The sequence below is a fragment of the Phascolarctos cinereus genome, unplaced genomic scaffold (genome assembly GCF_003287225.1).
Source record: "Phascolarctos cinereus isolate Bilbo 61053 unplaced genomic scaffold, phaCin_HiC Scaffold_9;HRSCAF=440, whole genome shotgun sequence".
In the NCBI taxonomy this organism is placed as follows: domain Eukaryota; kingdom Metazoa; phylum Chordata; class Mammalia; order Diprotodontia; family Phascolarctidae; genus Phascolarctos; species Phascolarctos cinereus.
In genome coordinates this window covers 213876417-213900004 of record NW_027556402.1, presented here as the reverse complement: position 1 = coordinate 213900004, position 23588 = coordinate 213876417, and the positions used below count along the sequence as shown (strand labels likewise).

The 23588-nt window shown below is 44.7% G+C and overlaps 3 protein-coding genes and 1 long non-coding RNA gene across 5 annotated transcripts in view; 2 read left to right on the top strand and 2 right to left on the bottom strand.

Annotated features, from left to right (window-relative positions):
* Window positions 1-265: 265 nt before the first annotated feature.
* Window positions 266-3066, bottom strand: ADM (adrenomedullin). Its single transcript, XM_021002025.1, has 4 exons — window positions 2934-3066; window positions 2163-2281; window positions 1820-1969; window positions 266-1549 (listed from the first exon to the last, which is right to left on the bottom strand). Exons 2-4 carry the CDS (start codon window positions 2258-2260, stop codon window positions 1219-1221), a joined length of 579 nt encoding a protein of 192 aa, XP_020857684.1. The 5' UTR covers window positions 2261-2281; window positions 2934-3066; the 3' UTR covers window positions 266-1218.
* A 110-nt stretch (window positions 3067-3176) lies between these two features.
* LOC144455119 (uncharacterized) lies at window positions 3177-6640 on the top strand. The gene is made up of 2 exons (XR_013483789.1): window positions 3177-4541; window positions 6359-6640. It is a non-coding gene; the product is annotated as an uncharacterized LOC144455119 (long non-coding RNA).
* Window positions 6641-6705: 65 nt separating this feature from the next.
* LOC110218922 (uncharacterized) lies at window positions 6706-11281 on the bottom strand. Of its 2 annotated transcripts, none has more exons than XM_078148120.1 (2): window positions 9987-11281; window positions 6706-9318 (listed from the first exon to the last, which is right to left on the bottom strand). In XM_078148120.1, the coding sequence occupies exon 1, from the start codon at window positions 11279-11281 to the stop codon at window positions 10742-10744; it is 540 nt and encodes a 179-aa protein (XP_078004246.1). In that variant the 3' UTR covers window positions 6706-9318; window positions 9987-10741. The 2 variants fall into 2 exon arrangements, with proteins under 2 accessions (XP_078004246.1, XP_078004247.1); XM_078148121.1 differs by having other exon boundaries at window positions 10388-11281.
* Window positions 11282-11285: 4 nt separating this feature from the next.
* Window positions 11286-23588, top strand: part of SBF2 (SET binding factor 2) — a 494333-nt gene continuing 482030 nt past the window's right edge. The window contains 1 exon segment of the mRNA XM_078148119.1: window positions 11286-11482. Coding sequence (XP_078004245.1) covers window positions 11428-11482 — 55 coding nt within the window. The 5' untranslated portion in view covers window positions 11286-11427.

The following is a 23588-nucleotide window of genomic DNA, read 5'->3' as shown; positions in this document are numbered from 1 at the left end:
CAGGATTGATCCTTGACCTTGTGATCTTATAAGCCATTATGATTTCTGGTTGGGAAGAATGAGGCTTGCGGAGCAGCGTGTCACTTGACCCTCTCAACAGCTGAGGGCCAAACCTCGAGAAAGCCAAGGTATTGTACCAGGAAAAAGATTTCTGCCTAGTCAAGGGAAGTGGGAGTTGGGAAAAGGATCTCCACTTAAACCCCTCCAATAGCACCCATCAGAGTCCAGCTTTCTCCAAACACGATTGAGTCCAGAACCACGTACGTCAGTATTGTAACTGTTTATTAGTTTTGCTATTCGCCACATCACCACCCTTTTTAAGAAAATATAATATACAGAGACGTGGAATTTTCTTTTTCCACCAGGACGGAATGTCATACACTCACACTTTCTCTTAACGCACTCACTCATTTCACACACACCCTCAACGTGGCTGTGAGAGGGTTATACCAGGCTGAGACCAATCTGTGACATTCTCATATTAAAATTAACGCAAGGGGAGGGAGATATACACTATTTTAAAATGCCCTTATACAATATAATACAATATATAACGTACAAAAATAACTCTGAATTTACCAAAAAAAAAAAACCTGACAGCAAGATAAATATCAGATAGTTACCTCTCTATGAAAATGCATTTTAAAAAGCCACCATTGCACTTTTCCTCTGTTATGAAAAGATCAAGTAGTTCCGAGATTCCCGCCCGACAGCGGGGAGAAGAAGCCGGCAGACTCTCAGTTTGGGCTCCTTGGGTAAGTCCAAGTTCCCTATATCTTCATTCTTCACACGTCGCAAGTCCCAGGCATCTTTCTCCCAGCCCTAGCCTTCTCTGAATGATTCCCCAAGGGACCCTAGGCCCGGCCTGGGTCCCCGCAGCTTGGATGCGGGTTAGGTTCCAGGAGAAGCAAAGGGCGTGAAGGCAAAATGCGACCGCGGTCAGTGCCCACTTGGAGAGGACGCTTTCCTCTCCAAGAATAGGGACGAGGAAGACTTCGGGAACTCCTCTAGTGGATCTAACGTCTCCATCCCGCAGGACTGACCCCCTCCCCGCTACCACGGAGGCCGGCCGGCCGGCGCCCATTGGGTGCAGTGCTGTGGTTTCGCCGCGGCTACCGCCCCCTACGTCCAGAGGAAGGCGGCCCCTCGAAGTGGCGCCGGGCGCAATCGGCTCTCAACGCAGGCTGGCTCGCTGAGGGGCCAGAGGCGCGGCTGCCGCTACTGCTGCTGTAGCCGTCCGGAGGAGGAGAAGGAGGAGGAGGAGGAGGAGGAGAAGGATGAAGAGGAGGAGGAAAAGGCTGAGAGTGTCCGAACAGGAGAGCCCTCCGCAAGAGAGCGCCTACGCCGGCGCCCGTAGCCCTGGGGGCTGATTTTGTTAGGGGGCGCCGAATTGTCCTTATCTTTGTCCGTGAGCTGGTAGATCTGATGCGCCAGGTTCTGCAGGGTGCATGTCCCAAAACGGCAGCCAATGCGCAAGCTCTGGAACTGAGGAAAACTGTTCATACTCTGGCGGTAGCGCTTGACGCGTATGCGGGCTGCGTCCGGACTGCTGCGGGGACAGGAGGGACGGAAAGGAGTTAGATGAGTCGAAGGGCCCCTAGGACCTGGCTACCGGCCTGCGCCGAATTAGACCAGAATCTTAGCCTAACTAGGGGAACCTGGGCGGGGAACAGGGATTCTGTGTTGCTCAGTCGAGGCACGTTTCTCAGTCCTAGCCTTTCCTCAGTTCTGGACCCGAGTTGGGACGGGGGGAGGGGAGGGAGGGGAACAGCAGCTTCGAAGAGGAAAAGGATTCCCCAGGAGGGACCCACAAAGTTACCTGGGCTGTGGAGTGCGGGAAGCACCCTTCACGTCCTGGGTCCGAATAAATGTCTGGATAGGACCAGCCTTCACCTCGGCTGGGCTAGCGAGGGGATTGCCTGGCACACGCAATTCCCTCTTTCCCCGGCTCAGAGCCCATTTGTTCCATCTGGAAAGTAACCAACAGCGACGCCATTAGCACCATATGGAACGAATCCCAGCGCCCATTCCCCTTGGTGAGTGGTAGCATCAACACCGTACCCTTTTCCCCTGTACCCTGAGTTAAGGGGAGGATTCCTCCCTCCAGAGTGTCTTTTTCCCTCCTGAACCCAACTTGGCTAGAGAATAGCGTCGCGACTTACTTCTTTCTGAACTCTGAAGCCAAATCGAGCCGCGCAGTGTCCGCCCCTAGGAAGGCGAAGGAGCCCAGGTAAATTAGGGCGACTGGCACCAGCTGCATTCCGGCGGCGATCCGGTCACCCTGGATGAAAGAGAGAACCGAAAAAGTCAGCGTCTGGCTCTAGTCCTGGCTGCGGCCTTAGCCCCTTCCCTGACCCCGAAGCAGCTCTAGTTCAGCCCCAGCTAGCTGAGAGCCGCAGACCAGTGGCCCCAGAAGTGTCCTAACCAAGTCGCCGCTCCTGTTTGCTCAATCTCTTGTCGGGCCAGGGCAGATAAAGGCGCCTGTAGGCTTTGCATCCGTCAGCCGGCTGAACTGACAAGCTGAGTAGGGAGGGGGGTGGGGGGGAGGTTCCCTCACTCCGTCAGGCAGGACTGCTTAAATTCTGAGCTTGGGAGTCACTTTGAAACTTTTCTAGGAGCTTATTCTTATGGGATAGAAGGAATCCCAAGCTCAGAGTAGCCCTGAGCTCATTCGCAAGGCAAGGCTTGGACTAGGCAAAGGTTCAATCTCCCTCCGCCCGCCTTTCCATTCTAACCCCCTTCCCATCAAATTCCACCCCCACCCTCCTGCCCAAATCTCGGCTCCAGAAGCCTCGGCAGGATTGTCTGGAAGAGGCACAAGTCGGTGCAGGGACCTGAGTTTTCTGATCAGTGACTTTGAGGAATAACTTAAAGCCCATTCTCCCTACCCAACCTCCACTGCCACTACTCCAAGCCCGAAAGTCCACCCTTACCTGCTGCTGAAGGTAATCCAATGAGAGGGTCAAAGAGTCCCACCCCGGCGACAGAAGTGCTATTAAGAGGCGGAGGTAGGAAGCGAAGAGAAGGCGCAGGAGCAGCACGAAGTCTTTAGGTCCCCAGTTAAACCTCTGAAGTGTCCTGCGCTTGCCTCCTACTTTTATAAGAGCTCAGCGGGGGCGGGGCTTGCTGGGGGTTCCACTGCGGCCGCCGCGGGCGCTGCTGCTGCTGTTAGTGCAATCATTTCCCTCTCTTCCTTTTTGCGCCCTGCATCGAGGGCGCCAATACTCACAACGTTTCCTGCCTCAGCCCTCCCCGCCCCCAGTGTAAGGCGAACGAGCTATCCTCTGGGTTAGGGTACGGTGGGCAGCAAGGGGACCTTCACCCACTGCATCCACAGCATCCAAGCTGCAAGAATTATCACTGATGGTGGGGGGCCTGCTCGTGCCCACTCTCTCCCCACCATATCATCTCCTTTTGGAGCCCCTGCCTACGCTGATGCCCCGGCGAGATCCTAGCCTCCAGCTAAGGTGACTCGGCTAGCCTACGGAAGTCGAGGATTCAAGGCCACTGGGACTCTCCTTGGGTCTCCCTCTCATCCTACCTGCAAGGCTCCTGTTCTAGGAAGGAGCTATCTGGGGAAGCACTTGAACTCGGCCTCAGGCGTGGTAACGAAGGGAGGGCATGGGAGTGAGGGAGGTTTGCCAGACACCAAGTCTGAGACACTGGAGTTCTGGAAAAGACCCGATGGGTCTGGCAATGGGCACGAGATCAGGAAAGCTTGGGCAGGGGATTTTTCTAAGGGGAGAATCTGTTGAAATTTCAGATATTTCACTCCGATGTGTAAATTCAAGAGCGAGATGTGTTAAATTTGTGGTGTTATTGTTTAGGAAGGAACTGGTTGGCCTCTGGCCAAGAAACTGCTGACTTCTGTTGGAACCCCAAAGCCTTCCCCCTGAGGTAAGGGCGAGATGGACAGCAACGCAAATACCCCGTTGCCTGAGCAAGAACCTCTTCCAGGGGGCTGGGGCTGCGTCTTTGTGAGGACAAGAAGATCGTAGCCAGGGAGTTGAGTAGTTTTGCAGACCACTGTAAGTCTTTATAAAACTTTTAAAGGCTGCCTCGTGATATAATGGAAAGGAAGAGTGGGCTCCAGGGCCAGCTCCAGTACTTTCCAGCCCTGTGACCTTAGGCAAGTCATTCGCCTCTTTGACTGCCTACTTTCCTCTTCTAGAAAATGGTGGTGATATTAATACTGACATACTCCTCTTGTCTGTGGATTCTAAAGTACTATTTATATACTTGTGTACTCCTGTTCCTCACTTGGCTTTGTTTCTATCTTCTGCAGGTGCTTTAAATGGGAGTCCCCGACTCCTCACCTCCTGTCTCTAACTGCCTGCCCATCAAGGCTTCCGAACCCTCTGGTTGAACAGGTGTCTCTGTGGTCCAGAGCTCTGGGAGCCTGGGCACTCCCGACCCCTCCAGGAGAGTGGCCAGCCGGCTTGTGGCGGCCACTTTCCAGACCTCTTTTCATGTCCCTTGCTTCTAAGGTGTGAATGGAAAGGCCACCTGGATCGAGGTTGCGTCAGAGGAATCACCTTGGAGTGAGTCACTTGCGCCCGGAGCAAGATGTGTGGTGGCTGTGGGATGGTTGGGATGTCCCCCAAACCTTCGCCCTCTCGAGCTAGCTAGGCTCAGCGGCAGCCTCAGGATTCCCGCCGCAGTTGTGGTAGAGTGGCTTCCCCGGTGCACCCGAGGCAAGGGCTCTCAGGGCTATCGACTCATTAACTTGGACCTGGCTCAGAAACGCCTAGCTGTGCAGGTGGGACAGGGACAACATTCATTGTTCAAATATTTATTGACTGCCTACTGTGTGTTAGGCGGCTTCATCCCTTTAGCTTCTGTCTCTTTGCTCATCTTCCTCCCTTTTAAAAATCTTTCACTTCCTTTCTTTGTATCCTTCCTTCTCTCTCTCTCTCTCTCTCTCCCTCCCCCCTCCTCATCACAGTACCCAGCGCTTAGCACAGTCACTGGCACATAGACTTTTAATAAATGTTTATTGAACTGAATTATAGAATATTAGATCAGGAAAATCTTAGAAATCATCTAATCCACCCCTCCCCCCACCTTTTTTACGGAGGAGGAGGTAAAGGTGCTGAGCCAGGATTCGAGCCTAAGAATAGCGATTGACTCCAATTCTCAGTCTCCTATTTGTTTTTTCCTGCTTCCGTCTCTGTCTCGTTGCTCCAAAACAGATTACTTTCATTTGTCCCCTTCTGTTGTCCTTGCTTTGTCGTCACCCTTGGGAAAAGAAACTTTTCCTTTGGGGAACTGGGTGCCTGGACACAGTCAAATCAAAGGACAACCTGACTGTCCCAGGAAGGAGGGTGGTTTTACCCCCATGTTCCAAGGAGGTTGCTTCTTTGTGTTGCTAGTAAGGAGTCGGTAACACTTAGAGTTGAGCTGTCAAAAGCCGGTCTCCCAACCCCACTCCCCCAATCAGCTGTCCAGAACTCTTCACTCGCTTCCAACCCCGCCACACAAGGGAGCGTTGAGCTCGGCTCAACTTAGAGCGAGTGCCACAGAGGTTTGTAGCCAGAGATAGTGTGAGCTCTCTCGGAGTTGGAAGAGACCCAGCTCTGAGACGAGCTGGGCGGTCCTGGGCTAGTTATTTCGTCTTTTTAGGTATCAGTTTCCTCATCAATAAAATGGGGATAATAAATCTTGACCCGATTGGGAGAAAGCGCTTTTTAATTAGAAGGGCATGGAGATGTAAGCTATTATTCCGCCTCCAGCCCCTGGTAGGGGAGTGAGTGTGGGGTGGAGGTGGGGGGAAGGGAGGGGAGGAATGAGGCTTTTTAGGACAAATTATGCTTTTAAGTGAGAACTTCCCCTCCCTTTCCCGCCAGGACAGAGCCAGGCTCCGGCTGAGGTTCAGGACAGGCACTCGCTTCCCTCCCCGCTCCCCAGCAGGGGGTCGGCCGTCCGGGAATGGCAAACGACAAAACTGAAACTTGGCAAGCCTCTTATCAGTCCAGGTGCACTTGGCTGCTCCTGGGACCTTAGATCTGAAGCTAGGAAAACACTTCACCCGCCCCGCCCGGCCCCCGTCCTGCCCCCCGTCCTCTAATTCAGATGCTTTCCTGCCCCAAAGAGTGAACCAGCTCTGCCTGGTTTGTTTGCGGGAGCTCCCGCTGCCTTCTGGAGTGAGTGCGTGTTTTCCAAAACGCCCTGGAATTTACCATGGCAAAATAGGCGCACCATGTGAGATCTATTCCTCTGTGGACATTCAACGAGTTTAACCACTTTGTTCTAGGGAATCTATGATATACAGTTTTTTTCTGGTCACATCCCAACTGAAATACTTCTTGGCAGAATTCAGATCTTTCTTTTTCACGTGTACCTGCTTTCATCCATTCAGGTTTCTCTGGATGTGAATTCAGATTGAGCAGAAAGTCTCCTCTGAGACTGCCCAGGGCTTGGAAAGTGCAAAGAAGAAGAAAGAGGTAAGAAGGAAGTAGGCTGGAACCCAAAGAATGTTTTCCAGATTCACATAAAGAGCCAGTCTCTAGTTTATACAGATCAGAGCATCCAGCAAATTGAAGAAGAAATCCAAGTAGATTCCCCCCCCCAACATGTCTGTGGGGTGGGGCTGGAAAAATATTTCTATTAAATTATAAGCTCATGAGGGCAGACCCCTGAATTTTATCTAAAAGTTATTTTCTTTGGTCTCCTTTAGTACCCACTGAAGGACTTCTTATTAGTAATAATAAATGCTTGTTGAATTGACTTACTCTAATAAGCCAAGAAAAGAGTCTTGGAGTGTAAGACCCCCAAAGACTCAATAGTACAGGTGACAAATCGCTAGGCACAAGTATATGTATTTAACCCTCCCCACCACAAAAAATGGAGGAAAGGATGTAGGGGAGCCACAAATAAGTATTTGGCCCAGACCTGTTATTTCAGGCATTTCAGAAATACTAAGTATGGAAAAGCCCTACCTTAAGGGCAGATCAGAAACTCCTTGGGTCTGTAACCTTTGGAATTAGAGTTACTCCAGGACATTCAGAGATGAAGTGACTTGCCCATGATTCCGGGGCTAGTGTGTACCATCAACATTATTTGAACCCAGATATATCCAAGAGGCAGGTTCTCCACCACACACATATGTGTGTGTGTGTGTACACACACACACACACACACACACACACACACACATACACACATACTTCCTGTGAAACTTTTACAGGTGCCCTCAGTGCTTCCAGGGGTGGGGAACCTGCAGCCTTGAGGCACATGTAGCCCTCTAGGTCTTCAAAGGGACCCTTTGACTGAATCTAAACTTCAAATGTGAAGGTTCCTTACCCCTGGAACTATCCCTTTTCTCTCTGTCCTCAGATACACAGCACCTCCCCCCCCAAAAAAAAATCTGGCTATCACTTTTCCCTCTTTCTGCTGTTAGATGGAGAATAGATGAAGGGCTGAACAGCTGTTTCTGACACTGACTACCTTTTCTCTAGGCTTCTCTGGTTTATATATTCCTGGTCAGTTCCTTAAACCAGTTGCCAATTAAATATCAAGAACACACCCTGCAGAGAAAATTAGGCTAAATAATCCAATGTTTGAACCATGTGTATGAAAAGCAAAGAATAGAACATTTGCTTCTTTGAAAAAGAAGCATTTGATGTCTATTGGCTCCCCTTTTAACTTGCCCTATAGCTTGGGCAGGGTTTATACTAACTTTTAGGAGGCTGTTTGAAAGCCTATTTGAACCTATTTGAAAGGTAGTTTATTCAAAGAGTTCTATATAAAGCTCTGACAGCATTTAAAAACTGACAGTATAGTTAAGGACAGGATAGTTGATAGAGATTGGACACCAAAGCAAGTCAACACCTCTCTGCAATTTATAGTTTTAGAGTAGCAAGGAGAGTTTAAGTGACTTTCCTAAGGTCAGGACAGCAGAAGCGTCAGAAGCACGAGTTAAATCCAGTTTTTCTTAGTCTGGATCTTCAAGGCATAGAAATGCACACAGCAGAGCCTCAGGGTGAAGAAAAACATTCCACTTTATACCCCCTAGTTACAATCCCCTTCCTCAAAACCCATTGAGAAATTTGCTTCCAAAATCTGATTCATCCCATCAGTTGAGTGGAATAGGGTGGTTCTCTGAAAGTCCTGCCTAAAACAAACGGAGATCTCAAGTCTCTTAATCCAGGCACAATCTGTCTTATTTGCCTCTGACATATAGGATTACAGAGACTTGTTCATAATTAAACTAGATAAGGAGCCACCCTGAAAGCTTAAAGGAGAGGTTTTTTTAGAACAAGTACAAGCATGGTCATTCTTGACATAAGGCATGTTGACATAGGCAGTCAACATGAACATATGAAACTTCTTACCCAAACAGGGTAAACAAAGTGCAGATGAGGTTATAGTAAATGAGTGGATCCAGTGGATGATATAACCAACATAGCTTATTGAAAAGAAGGAAAGGAATTGCGGTATGCATCTACTCCTCTTAGGATGAGGTTAGGGAGAGTAACTTCCATCAGGCCGTCCGATTCCACCAAATAGGCTGTCAGGGATATCATACTGGGCTGAATGATTTATTGATTTGACCCAGTGGGGCTTTTCTTGCGTGAGTGTGTCCTGAATGTTTTCTATACGTTCATGTATATATAGGTGTATATTTATATGTGTGTATAGGTATAGGTATAGGTAAATGTATACAGCAGCTAGGTGGCACAGTAGATAGAACTTCAGGCCTGGAATTAGGAAGACCTGAGTTCATATGTAGCCTCAGACACTTATTAGCTGAGAGACCCTGTTCAAGTCACTTAACCTGTTTGCCTCAGTTTCCTCATCTGTCAAATTCGGATAACAGCACCTACCTCTCAGGCTTATCGTGAGGATCAAATGAGGTAATATTTGTAAAACTCTTAGCACCTATTTCTCAGAGTTGTTGTAAAGATCAAATGAGGAAATAATTGTAGAGTATTTAGCATAGTGCCTGGCACATATATAAATGCTGTAGTTATTATTATTACTAAAGTCTGATAGAGGTGAGGCTAACCAAAGCAGGATTTCAGTGACTTTGCAAAAAGCAGGTCTCAGCCTAGTACCTTCTGCCTCATAAACCTCGGCTCACTAATTTGTTGAGCAGAGACAAACCACAGGAAGTACTTTGAATGAGTTTAGAGAACTATCCACTTTACTCACAAAAGGCAGCAGCTCTGATGCAGCGGGAAGTTGGCAAGCCTCCCTCCTTTCTTTCTTTATCTCTTTGCCATTTCCGCCTTCAGACAAGGAAGGAGATGCTTTGGCTCTTGGAGACTATTGCTTCTTTCATCCTTTGCTAGGCCCTCGGGTTTCTTCTCGAGGCTCCTGGGGAAACAAATCTGCATTTGTTCAGGCAGCTAGTGAAAGGTGGTGGTGTTTTTGTTGATCTCGGGGGATTTTCTGGCCTCTAGCCAACCCGACTAATCAGGCTATGTTGTCAGACTCTTATCAGCCTCAGCCTCCAGGCAGCTGTTGGCTGGGGAGCAAAGGGCGAAGCTACTTTATTTGTATATGAAATACTTGTATGTGCCCGGAATGTGCCCTCATATTAGGTACATCTGTGTATGTTATGCATATATGCCACATGCTGAAACCAGATTCTGCAAGCTGCCATATAGGGCTTGTCAGAGGACCTTGACTAGGGGAAAGGGGTATTAGAAAACAAGTTGTGTGTTTTTTTAAAAAAATAATACTTTTGAATTTATAAGCACTGGAGTCAGAAATAATTAGGTTAAATGAAATAATCTTAACAGTGCCTTTTACAAAGCAATTAAATCTTAGGAGAAACTTAGGAAGGACATCACGGAAGACACCACAGAGGTTATATATTCCAGTCCACACGTTAAATAAAAAAAACACGTCTACGGCACATAAGCCAGCAAGTAAGCGACTATATAGCTTTTTTGCTTGGAGACCTCTACTCAAGGGGAACCCACTCTCTCCTAAGACTGTCATTCCACTTTTGGATAGCTTTAATTTTCGGGAAATTTTACCTGACAAGCCTAAATCTGCAGCTTCTACCATTTACTCGTAGTTCAAGGAGTATTACTTTCTTCAAATATTTGTCATTTGGAAAACGGTGCAGACATGCTCTGCATGCATCAAAAGCCAGAAGCAGAAGCTGTGGGTGGAAGTTACAGGGAGAGGGGTGGTGGTGGTGGCAGAGTCCAGTTCAATCGTGGAATGAGGAAGAGAACCGCTGTGAGCTGTCGAAGAACAGTTCACCAGCGGAGCCTGGATAAGCGAGCTCCGTGCGTATTGTACAGGGGAACTCTTGCGTGGAGTAGAAGTTTGGAGTAGGTGATCTTTAAAGTCCCTTTCGAGTCTGAGAGAAAGGCTTTAAGGAAAGGCTTTCACTGATTTGGGAATAAATTAAATCAAGTCGTACCCTGACCTTGGTCAGATTCAGTCGGACAATTGCAAACTCTGCAAATGGCATTGTTTGATGTAAATATCCGAGTGGCGTCACGCTTGTAGAACTCAAATTGTTGGTTGGTGATAATGAGGAAGGGCAAAGTCCAAGACCTCAGATTGTCCAAGAGTTTTAAATCTGCAACCCAACTAAGCCGTACCCCAAAGATTCGGGCGACCCCTGCCCCTTTCCTCATGTGGCGCTGATGGAAATGCCCAGGCCAGTAAAATGGCCCGAAAGCAGAGGCCACAGGCGGATGACCGAGGGTTCGATGGAAGGGTAAACTGGGGGGTGGGAGGTCCGAGCTGTCCGTCACAGGTGGCCTGCGCTCGCCCCCTAGAAGCAGGAGGGCACACAAGTGCAGGAGGGATAGAAGGTAGGATGGACAGCACTTGTGTCCCGGCACGGCCGGGGGGCTGCGGCAGCCCGCGGGGCCTCCCCTTGCAGCCCGAGCTCGGGACGGTACAACCCCCCAACCCGGCTCAAAGGTCTCTGAAAGCTTGGCCGCGCAACGTAAACAGGAAACGAGCAGCAAAAGCCCTGGCGGGGCAGATTCCAGACCATTGGCCGCGGACTTTTCGTGAGCCGCCCCCCAGCCCGCTCGGGTCCCGCTCCACAAGTGGGCTGAGGGAAGGAAAGGCCTGTGCAAGCCACAGCTGCTCCCAGCCCAGGCGGGGGAGGGGGAAGGGAAGATGGGGGAGGCCGGCGCGGGAGGGGGAGGAGCGCAGACGCGGGGGGAGGGGGCGCCGGGGCTGAGGCTGCGCAGCTCCGGGAAGCGCTGGGAAGCCGACGAGAGGGAGGAGCCGGGAGGAGGAGCGAGTCTCGCGCGGCGCGGCGCCCCGCGCAGGCGCAGAGCGCGCCTCGGTTGTCAAACATGGCTGAAGTGCCGCCGCTGCCGCCGCTGCTGCTACCGCCGGTAGAGGGAAAATGCTGAGCGCTCCCGGGCCAGGCGGGCGGCGGCGGCGGCGAGGGCGGCGACGGGGACTGGGTCCCGCTTCCCGGGCGCGGGGGCGGCGGCGGCGATGGCGCGGCTGGCGGACTACTTCATCGTGGTGGGCTATGACCACGAGAAGACAGGTAAGGGCGTGGGGCCGGCGCGGGGCGGGCGGGCGCCGCCCCTGGCCCCTCCCCGCCTCCTCCCCTCGGCCGCCGCCCCCGCCCCCGCCCCGGGAACCCGAGCCGGGCCCAACGGCCCCGCAGGGGCGCCCATCCGCGTCCTGCTGCGCCGGGCCGGGAAGGGCCGGGGGCTCCACCTCGCCGGGCCGCACTGGGCCCTTCCAGAACGGGCCGGGGCGCCGGACTGTCCGGCTGGACTCTGGGCTCCGCTGACCAGCTGGGGAGAGGAGGGCACAGCCTGCCCCGCCCTGCCGGGAGGGATAGAAGGAAGGATGGAAACCGGGGGTTAGGCCAGGCCGGGTTCCAGCCCCGAAGGAGGATGGGGCTGGGGGGCGGGGCGGTGCTTCCCCTGCTCCTGAGAAGGGACTGGGAGATTGTGGTGGGATGGGGGCGGGCCCGGAGGGAGGTTGATCTCTCCTGGAAAAACCCATGCCGGAGTCCTGAGTGAGAGATGATGAATGATGCTGGAGGGGTGGCCTTTGCTCCCTGGAAGTTCTGCTGGATTTCTGTTGCAGCCTTATCCTTCCCTCTTGGGGGGCCTTGTGTAGCCACTTGTGGGGACCACATGATGGGAAGCGGTTTCAGGATAAGGGGGTGTAGGTGGGGTTACCTAGCTTAGCTAATGAACATCACTGAGAAGTGGCTCTGTCCAATTCTTTCTGGACAAGGGTAAGAGGTTTCCAAAGTAAAACAATTGGATATCATTAAGAAAGGATAAAGTTGGACACTCGAACTTTTAAATGTATATTTTCTTTGTTCTCATTTAGGAAAATATCAAGCTTTTTTTTCTTTGTAAAGAATACCTTCCTAAACATAGAGCTGAGTGATTTTTTAAATTCGTTTTTCTCATGTTTATACAGTTTAGGAATTTTGTGACAATTCTCTCGTTTATCTTTTGCATTTATGTCCATAGCAGTAACAAGTGGAACACAGAGAGCTCTTCTATTTTAGCATATAATATTGGAAAAAAACTTAAAGGTGATCTAACTTCCTCCTTCCTTATATTACAGATGAGGAAACTAAGTCGAAAAGAGTTTGTTACTTGGTTTTTGGTTCCCCTCCACAGGTTAAAATAGAGGCCTGTCTCAGGCTATTACTTTTCCCATTGAGCTGTTTGTCTCTTAGCGTGATTGCCTCGTCAGAGCTTTCCCTACTTCATTGGTGGCTTTGTGGCAAGGGAATTGGATTTGGAAGCGGAAGACTGAGTCCAAATCCTACCTTAGGCACTTTCCCAGCTGTGTGACCTAGGTCAAATAATCTAATTTATCTCTTATTTTTTTAATTTGTAAAATGAAGATAATAATGGCACCTACCTCACAGGGTTGTTGTGAGGACCAAATGACATACCATGTACTAAGTAAGCACTTTGCACACCTTAAACAGGCTATAGAAATGTTAGTTATTATTAGCAACAGTAAGAATCTTTCATCACTCCTTGTTATCCTGACCTTTATAAGAATGTTCCCTCCTCTTCAAAAAGAAGGGCTAACCTAGTTTGCAACTTGGAAAGGGAATAAGCATTTGTTAAGCAACTACTATGTTCCAGCCACTGTCAATTTGATCCAGTTTGAGTATGGAAGTTCTTCAGTGATAAGATAACATAAAGTGGCATCAGTTTCTTTTAGCCACATTATGTTCTCTTTTCAGCAACTTAAATTCAAGTTCACATTAGTTGTATAGAATGGAATCTTGATAGTGAACAAAATACTTTTTCCCGCCTAGATTATTGGTCAACTAGTTGTCTATATTTGACATCACTTTTTCAATAATACTTTCAATTTCAGTAATATGTTATTTTAGAAGTTTTAAAAAATACACTTTCTTGCAATGAAGTCCACTCCCATTTGTTAAATTATTAGGGAATTATGAATCTTTTAATGAATAAACCTTAATTTTAAAGACTTCCCCCCCCCCAAGACTTTATTGCCTAAATGTTTCTAATTGCTAAACACAATTTAAAGACTTCTATTAATGGTTATATGTCAAGAGACCCTAGTACATAAAGATTCTTCTATGTCATTTATTACTTAGATTTTCCTAGAATTGTAAAATCCGCTGTAAATTATAAATCTACTGTATCTTTATCTATAAAGTTACTTTGTAATTAAATATACTTCCATCTTAATTTTTTTTAATATTAGAACTTGATAGAACTTGAGTAAGATGTATCCTCTTTTTAAATGAAACTCAGGTTTCCCTTTTTAAGGTTCAAATAGGCCCTTTTAAAAACTTCTTCAGTACCTTAAGAGAATTGAGCACTGCAGTACTTTATGCAGGTTGACTATGTTTCTTTTGTGGCAGTTAAAAGCCCCCCTGAAAAAAAGGGGAATCAGGATTTGTCCTAGATGGCAGAAGTTGTTTAGTTGTTGAATAGTTTTATTAATTAGAATATACTTTTAGTATGAATTTTATTTTATGTAATTTAAGGGTTACATATATTATTTCTTTTGTTTCTCATGATTTTCTTGAGTGTAAAAGTTACTATAGTTTTTATTAAAGTTTTGCTTTGTACTTTTTACAATATTTTGAATTTTGATTGCTTTAAAATATTTGTCATGCTCTATTAATAGATTTACTCAATTTAATATAAAGAAATTGATGTCTTATAGAGGGAGAAAGCATCAAAACTGACATTTATGATTTTGAATGGAATACTTCATCCTTGATTTTTTTGTTCTCGAAAGATACTTATCAAGTATATAAGACATAAATTTATGGCATTTCTAGTGATAAGCTATGCTTTTGGGAGGATATAGTTTTTGAATGTTCATTTACATCAATATGTTATATTTACTCATTTTTTAAATTGTCTAATCATTTTTACTGTAAGAGTAATTTTCTCATGGTTTCTTTGAATTTTATACAAGGCAAATGGTGCCTGGCTTAGTTTGTTAGTGGGCTATTACTTCCTAAAAAGCATTTGTAGGATTTAAGGTTTTAGAATTTAGTTTGGGTAAATGTTGCTCTTTCCACTAAAGTCCTGTTCTGGCTCATGGTGATATTGATTTCAACGGTTATATGGAAGGTCCTCTCAAATTGGGAAGACTTCAAGTCTGTTCCTGTAGTTCCTGGATCAGCCTAACTAAATTCAGGAAAGTTATTACCACGAAGTTGGCTCGAGTAAGTGATGACCCTATCTACTAAGTCATGAAGGAGTTTTGGTCTTCGTTGGCCAAGTATGTTGTGAAAATCACATCAAGGTTTAAGAAGATGAAATGCTAGAGGGAGAAGAATGAGTAACTATCTCATAAGTTGCAGAGGTGGGGAACCTGTGGCCTAGAGCCCACGTGTGGCTTTCTAGGTCCTTGGGCTTGGCCTTTTGACTGAGTTCAAGTTTTACTGAACAAATCCTTTTATTAGGAGGATTTGTTCTGTGAAGTTTGGATTCAGTCAAAGGGCTGCACTTGAGGACCTAGAGAGTCATATGTGGCCTTTAGGCCACAGGTTCCCCACCCCTGGATGGTATGGCAACAGTATTCAGATTAAAAAAAAAACCAAAAAACTTAACCTTTAGTTTTCTTTAGGCATTGGCAGCTGAGAAGTAATTTTAAATATAATGCATAATTATAATTGCTATATGTCACAATTTGCTGTGTATTTTCAAATCTCTGATGAGTTGTTATTACCTTATCAAATGGATAGAAGAGTACCTCACAGGAATATTGTGATGCTCAGATGAGATAGTGGAGATGAAATGTTTTGTAAACTATAAAGTGCCATTGTAAATTGTTGTTATTCTCAATAAAGTCTATACAGTGAAATTTGAAGTTCCAGTCTGTTTTTATCTCAAAGTACTTGGGACTTCTTTCATTATTGTTCAGTTGTCAACTGAAGAATAATATATGGTTCATTTGTGATGTTATCACTTGTTATAGAACATAGGATAATTATATATTTTTAAACATGAAAGCCAACTTTACATTGATGAGTAATTACATGCAAAGCATGGCAGAGGTGACTTAGAGTCCAGTGGTATGAAACTCAAATAGAAATGGATCCCTGTTGGCGGTATACTGACTTAGAATACCACAAATAAACCTTATCTATGTTGTATTTTTATTTATCTTGTTAAATATTTCCCAATTACAGTTGAATCAGGTTTCTTGGAGTGCCAGCCACTTGACTACTTGTAACCTGTTGTGCCAGAGTTTGACACCTCTGCCTTAGACTTATGGAGGTGCCATTGATGGAAGTTAAGCATGGGAATCTATTTGGTGAGGGTGGGTGGGGCTTGGGGTTGCCTCAAGAGCTCAATTCTACCCGTGTGTTGATTTTGAGGTAGGTAGAGTCCTTTGGGTGGAAATTTCCTTTAGGATGCTGAGCAAGGACAGGTTAAGGTTGGAGATAGAGGTTTTTGAACCATTTTAACAATTAAAACTTTAAGCACTTACTGTATGTAGGTTCTGTTTCTAGGCTCAGGGGAAGGTAAACTGTTTACATAGTCCTGCCCTCATAGAGTTTAGACTAGGATATAAAAAATAAATGGATAGCTGGGATGTATAGCATTAGGATGATTGGGTTCTTAGCTGGAAGAATCTTTACAGATGTGGAAACTAAGAGCCAGAGAGGTTAATTACTTGCACATGGTCACACAGGTAGTTAAGTAGAAGAGCCATGATTCAGATCCTTGTCCTTTGATTCTAAATATAGGGTTCTTTTTAGCACTCCGTGTACAATCCAGTGTAATGAACATTTATTAAGCTTCTCCTACATGTACTTCACTGTGTGAGATAGGGATGGGAGGAAGGATGGTAATGATGGGGAATCGGAGAAGACTTCATGGAAGAGGTGGCATTTGAATTGAGTTTTAGATTTGGGTAGAAATTCAACAGGCAAAGAGGGGAAGGAAGACCATTTCAGAAACAATTTGAACAAAGACAACAGAAAGAGGTCATAAAGTGCAGTTGTCTAGTTTGACCACTATGGAGAGTGCTGGGAGGAAAGAGATGTGAAATAAGGGTAGAAAGGTTGGGTGTTGCTAGATTACGGATGACCTCAAATGCCAAGCACAGCTTTCCACATATTTAGTTAAATTTTGCTCCATTCCCTGAGAAAACTTTCCTTACTCTATACTTGTGTCTTTATTCCCATATCCTCCTGTCCCCCCCTGGGAGCTTACTCCTTGAAAATTTCTTCCCTTTCTCATTTATTTACTGGCTTCCTCCTTGTTGCTTAACAATATGCCCAATAGCTCCCTCATCCTTGAAAAACATCCTTAAAAAACATTCACTGACCCTGCCATTCTCTTAAAATGCTGCCCTGGGAGTCTCCTCTTTTCACCCCAAAACATTCAGAAAGCATGATCTATAGCAGAGATGTCAAACATTCTGCTCGACACTGCCAAGTGCAGCTGGAATCAGATTAGCATGTAATTGGGAAGTACTTAATAAAACAACTTCAAAACAATAAAGCATAAATAACATTGAGTTTTAAAACCTAGGTCAGTACACAGCCACCGGGATCCTTATGTAGAGATCAGTGGTTCTCGTTTCTGTTTGAGTTTGCTACCATTCATTGATTTACCTTCACTGGCTCAGTTCTGTTTTCTCACTGTGAACTCTCTCTGATGGGGCTTCTGACCCCACGACTCTAGGGTTACCAGTCATTTCATAACTTATAAACCACAGGATCATAACTTTAGATGAGAAAAAGACTTTAGATAATTTAGTATTCCTCTCCCCCCCCACCTCTTGCCACATTTTTTCTTACAGTTGAGGAAACTGAGGCACAGAGAGGTTACAGGTTAGGCGACTTGTTCAGAGTCTTACAAATATTTAACTGCTTTGTATGTGTTTGTATTTCTTTTCTTTATATTTATTCTGCACATATATACATCTCTCTCTCTCTCTCCTCCCTCCTTCCCTCCCTATTTAATCTTGTAGTTTCCATGTTAGAATGTAGGTTCCTTGTGAAGAAATTCATTGTATTTGTATCTTCAGCCCCTAGCACAACACCTACTTAGTAGATGCTTAATAAATATTTTTTGGTTGACTCCCTGATTGATCTTCCTCCGAGGAACAGTTCAATTGCTTCCTCCTCCTTGAAGCTTTCCCTGACCCCTCCAGTTTTTATTGTTTTTTCTCTCTCCTCATGTTTTCCTTGACGATCTTTCCTTTGACCTGTACTCTCTGCCTTGTATTATGCTACTTTGTGTACAGGTTGTCTCTCTCAATAACACATGCATTATTTGAGATCAGGAACTGTTTCCCTAGTCTTGGCATGGTGCTTTGTATGTAATAGGAGTTTAATAAATGTTGATTTGAATTGGACTTATTAGGCAAACAAGTAATCACTGAAGATTTGTTAGCAGGGATGAGACTTTGTTAGCAGGGAGGTGCAGCTCACCACCTCTCCTATCAGTGTTCATGAGGTTAAAGTTGAGGAGCTGGAGTTTCTGGTATTTATTTAAGCATAAAGCCAGCTTCTCTTTTGAAAACAAAATTTGTTGATCTTTTTGTTTTTCCATCAGTCATTTCTAGATATAGATTCCTGCCTCCATAAGATAAATGCCCAATGACCGCATATCTTATAACAGAAAAACCATTAGGTAAAACCAGCCAACATAGTGGTTGACATGCAGCTTTCTGTACCCGATAGCCCCCACCTCTTTACTGAAAGGGAATCAGTACATTTCACCATCTGTTCTGTGTGGCCAAGATTGGTCAATATAATCACTCAGAGCTCATTTTTGTTTTAGTGTTCTTTTCACGTCCAGTTTTGTAGTCGCTGTGTATATTGTTATCTTGGTTCTGCTCACTTTATTTGCCCTAGTTCATACAAATCTAAGGGAAAATATTCTGACAGCACTGTGAAGAATGGAGCTGGTGGGCAGAAAGCAGAGGTGGGTTAATGGAACGATTTAGAGAAAGAAACTCTGGTTTGGAATGTTGCTCACTGCAGTGTAATGCTGGGCAAAGCTCTTCATCCTTCTTGGCTTTCTTTTCCTCTTCTGCAAAATTTAGAGTTGAACAAATGATTTTTTTAGGCCCCTTCCAACATAATTTCTTCTGAAGCTATTGTGGTAGTCTACAACATGGTAATTGAAGATCTGTAGTAAAGGAGAGGTAGTGGCAATAGGAGGTGGTCTCAGGTGAGAGATGTTGAAATCAAAAAGAATTAGTAACTGAGTGGCCATGAGAAGTGCAGGAGGAAGAAGAATGAAAAAAGAAACAGGGAGAGTAGATGGGGCCAGTGCTATAGACAGACAAATAATGAAGTTGGAAGAGGAGCAGGTTTAGAAGGAAAGCTAAATTCATTTTGGATATGTCAGTTTTGAAGTGCTGGTAAGCATCTAGATAGAGCTTTATTGTAGACAGTTGGAGAAGCAGGCCTGGAGCTCAGAATGGAGGTGAGGATGTGTGTACTTGTGCATGTGTGTATATGTATGCATGGTGTGCATGCACAGGCGAGAGCATGGACTGCTGACTGAGTTGACCATATACATACAGGTAGTAGTTGAAGTATTGAGTAGACATTACGATTTTTTCTTAGCAAATGAAGTACAAGAATAGGAGAATCAAGGACAACCTTAGGGGATATCCCTTAAGGAAGAAGTGGAAACAGATGGGGTTAAAGAGAACCAGAGAAGATAGTGCCGCAGAAACTAAGGGAGAAACTAGTTGCAAGGAGGAGGGTGTAGTTTTCAGTGTCAAATGCAAGTTTTACTGTCCCAAAGAGAAAACATTTCACAAATAGAAACCTGGTACCCAGAGAGATGAAGTGATTTGCTGAGTTGTTCCTGACAGCTAGTTATTAAGAAAAATTAGATAAGAACCAGATTTCCTTGCTTTTAGTCCATGTTCTTTAGAAGGCACTTACCCTTGCATTCTGAGAGTCCAGAGATTGTTGATTGTCTTTCAGTTTTGTTGGAATGATATCTAGACCAGCAGTCTTTTAACTTTTAAAATTTCATATCCACATAAGTAATGCCTTTTGAGCATGTACCCCCAGTGTGTCTATTTATTTACAAATGACATACATATGTTATTGTATTAATAAGTTATGTTGTTTGTCCTTCATTTTCTAAGAGGACCAGTGACATCATGGGTGATGTCTTGACTAGCATGTGAATTGGATTTAAGAGAGGCAGAGTTGCACAGAGTTGTCAATCTCTCTCTTTCTTCTTGAGTCATAGAAGTCCAGTGGCAGGACAGAAGTTAAGATGATTGGCTATGGCTCAGGATGCAGTGGATGACCTTGGAGTCTTTGTTGCCTGACCAAACACTTAAGCACTCCACGTTGCCTGCTTCAGCCACCTTTATGGTCTTTGGAACAAATTGTTCTTATCTGCCCATTCTGCTGGGGGAAGTCTTCACATGCTTGGGGTAGCCATCCCCCTACCTTGTGGACGTGTTTGAGGCCCATCAGTTATCCTCAACTTGATTTAACTCATCTGCTGATACTATTTACCAAGGTGCGGCTGCTGTGCATGTTAACAGTTCTTGGAGCCACAGGTGAGAGTTGGGTGAATCAGGGAGACCCCAAAGGTGGATGAGCAGCCCTGAAAAGGGCTCAGCAGCCCTCACATGAGAGATGTTAGTCCTCCTGAACACCCCATACATATTATAATAAGTTATGTACAGTTTGATAGGGTGGAGGTGGAGTGTTGTCTTTAGAGGTCAGGGTGAAGTCATCCTTGTTTTCTTGGGGGAGAGAAGAACCCAAATAGTCATCAAAAGACTCTTCCCCATTAAGTACAGCATCATTTCTCCCCCACACACACACTTTGGTTCCAAGTTGTGGAAGACATATACTATCCATCCTTCCATAAGGATGAAGCTCTGGAATAGTCCCTATTCCTATGGAAGTCAGGTTTACCTGTCTGTGCACATTGTAGCTGGTCTCTGTCCACTGGGTGTGGAGTATGTGTGAGAGGGGTGCCTAGAAGTACTCATCTCATCCATGCTCCCCCAGTGCTGATGTCTTAGGTTCCTGCTCTTCAAGGAAGCAGTGTGTTTGCCTGTCCCCATTGCAGTCTGAGCTTTCTAAAGGCTCAAGTGTGCCCCCTGTGCTTACTTTCTGAAGGATAGAACTAGGTATGTGGGAGTCACATATGCCATCCATTCCTGCCCCTCTCCCCCTCCCCCCTCTACCCCCCCAGCTCAGTACCTCACCATTACACCCAGGTCTGAGGGAAGAAAGATCTGCCTTCCACCTTTCTCTGTTTCCCCCATCTCCAACTGAGTTCTCTGGTGCTTAGGAGGGGATGGGGAAGAGGGTTGGGCCAGGAGTTCAGCTGCTTGCCTATTATATCCATTTGTGTTGCTTATAGATGAAGGAGGGTAAAATAACTTTTGGCTGGGAAAAGATTTTGTGTTACTTTAAGTTTAATGTCCAAAGGTCAGATTTTTATTCTGAATGTATTATCTGAGAGACCACTTGTGGGCTTCCAGAGACAAGAAGGTTGTTCGAGTATTTGGAACAGAGAAGACAATGACATTTTCAGGGAGAATTAAGGCTAAGGCTAAGATGCACTAGAGAAGTAGTTGCAGTTTCACATAAAATATAATTAATTCCTTGATTGTCAACAGCATTTGATAGACAGTGGTGACATGTTTTGGGTCCAACCCAATGTTGTGTGGGTGAGACAAGAGCAAACTTTGGTAACTTCCACAGCATTACAAATTCACTAATACTATTTTTAAATACTCAGGAGAGTAATGTGATATATAAATTTTAAAAAGTCCTTTAGGGAAAAGTTACACATCAGAAGACGTAGATTAGTTTAGATTAGTTCTACTTCATCGCTCCTTTATTAAAAAAAAATCCATGACTTCTTGTAGCAGACCCCCTAGATTGTTAGGTTAAAAGAACATGCACATTTTGGTGTACTTTAACCAATAAACATTTTCTTTATTTGCATCCTAATAGTTCAAATATTTATTTTAATGAATATTTGTTTTATAGGCAGAGTTCCTGAAATGAAACTTCATTTGGGGTAAACAGTCATTTATTTTGGAGCATTTGGTTGGGGGTGGGTGGGAGGGAGAGAGAGAGAGAGAGAGAGAGAGAGAGAGAGAGAGAGAGAGAGAGAGAGAGAGAGAGATGTTTGCAAGTGTTTCTGAAAGCTAGTTGCTTTTCAGTACGCCTTCTCTGATTTCTTCTTGACCTCAAGCTGCTTTTCTGTTTAATTGGAATTCCAATAGCAATTTAGTAGCTAATAGTGGGAACACTTGTAAACACCTACAGATAGTCTTGGTGGTTCAAAAATGAAACTGTTGGCAGTTTTTTTTGAGGGGAAGATAGATGGTATGCTAACTTGTTAATGGAACTGTTTGTATAGCCAGAGGAATTCAATGGCAGTGTGTGATATATCCCTGAAGAATTCTTTCTCTACAAGTAAGAAATTCCTTTGTAGAAAATTAGTGTTAAAGAATCAATGGAAAAATTTTTTGCTATGTTTTGAGTTCTATGTTTTTGGAATTATATCCATGAGCAAAATTTTTATAGGAGTTGGAAAATTCTGAATCTTGCAAAAACTTGGAGTGATAACAGAGCAACATTATTTCAGGTTGCCTAGAAAGCTGTTGCAGAGCAGCTAGGTGGTTCAGGGCATAGAGCCCTGGGCCTGGAGTCAGGAAAGCTCATCTTTCTGAGTTCAAATCTAATCTCAGACACTGACTAGCTGTGTGACCCTGAGCAAGTCACTTAGCCCTGTTTGCCTCAATTTCCTCATTTGTAAAATGAGCTGGAGAAGGAAATGGCACACCACTGCAGTCTCTTCACCAAGAAAACCTCAAATGAGGTCATGAAGAGTTGGGCACAAATGAAACGACTGAACAGCGACAACAACAAAAGCTGTTGCAAAAGTAGGTCTTTGAGTATAAATGTTTTGGATGTTCACATGTATAAATCTGCTCTGGTATGTGTATGTGATTTGTACCCTGTACCATTTCATTTTATATTTGAAACAGTTTGAAACAACAAATCATTAAAATGTTACAAGTTCAATGAGTGACTTTTCTTTTAACCCATTCTGGTGTAGTATTCCTGTTTTTTTTTTTTGAAGGTGATACTATCTAAATCAGGGTGATTTAGAAAAAAAGTTGAGCCATATTAATAAAAAAGCTATTTAATTTAGTTTTTTAAGTGAAAAATATAAAATGTTCTGTTTACCTTTTAAATTAGTATTAAAATTAAAATTTATCTTTTAAATCAAGAATAGAAAACAAATTTTTATTCAGTAAATATAGCACACATCATAATTAAATAGACCTGTGATCTCGTTTTTGGTATTCCATTATTATGTTGCAAATTGCAATCAATCTGTGACCTTTTATCCTATATAGTTCTTGTAAATGTCTTACCAGGAAGTCTGTCCAACATGTTGGATCTTTCCTTAGGCCTTTTAGGAAGATGACTGGCTTATTTTGGCTATACATTTCTTTGATAATATATTTTATACTGCTTCTTACATGTACCTATTTATGCCTGCTTCGTGTCTCTCTGTTGCTTTTTGGGTGACCTGAAATTTTGATTCTTTGTGTATGGTAGTGTTCTATTATTCCAATCATATAACGTAATGAGAAGAATGGTGATGTTAAAAAGATGGGGGTTTTTGTTTGTTTCAGTGAGAAAACATCGATATTGTTGAAAATGTGGTTCAGTTTTTTAAATGTTATCCAACTTTTTATTTCTGGGCCCAATTCCTTTGCCTATCCATAGTGTCTGTTCAAAATGTATGTACCAGATGGTAATACAGTGAAAAGTCAGAAACGATTCCTGCCCTCAAGGAACTTATGTTCTAACGGGAAAGACAACACATATAAATCAGATGTACAAAACAAACTGGGAGTGGATGGAAGGTAACCTTAGCAGGGATGGTACTAGCAATAGAAGGGAGCCTTAGAAGGACTTTTGGAGGAGATTTCTTTTGATCTGAATCTTAAAAGAAGCCAGGGATTCTAATAGTTAAGAGGGAGAATATTCCAGGCATAGAGAGCAGACAGTGCAAAGAAAACCAGAGGGATGTGTAACAAACAGCCAAGTAGGCCAAGATGGTTGGGTCAGTGAGTGTATAAAGGGTAATGTTTGTTTTTTTGTGTTTGTACCCTGTATAGATTGCCCA

Bases quoted from the DNA above. Each gene is read 5' to 3' on its own strand.
- ADM (XM_021002025.1), bottom strand. From the start codon at position 2,260: ATGCAGCTGGTGCCAGTCGCCCTAATTTACCTGGGCTCCTTCGCCTTC. The intron at 1,970-2,162 runs GTAAGTCGCGAC...GTTACTTTCCAG, and splicing joins GCTTCAGAGTTCAGAAAGAA to ATGGAACAAATGGGCTCTGA. The intron at 1,550-1,819 runs GTAACTTTGTGG...CTGTCCCCGCAG, and splicing joins TCCCGCACTCCACAGCCCAG to CAGTCCGGACGCAGCCCGCA.
- LOC110218922 (XM_078148120.1), bottom strand. From the start codon at position 11,281: ATGTTTGACAACCGAGGCGCGCTCTGCGCCTGCGCGGGGCGCCGCGCC.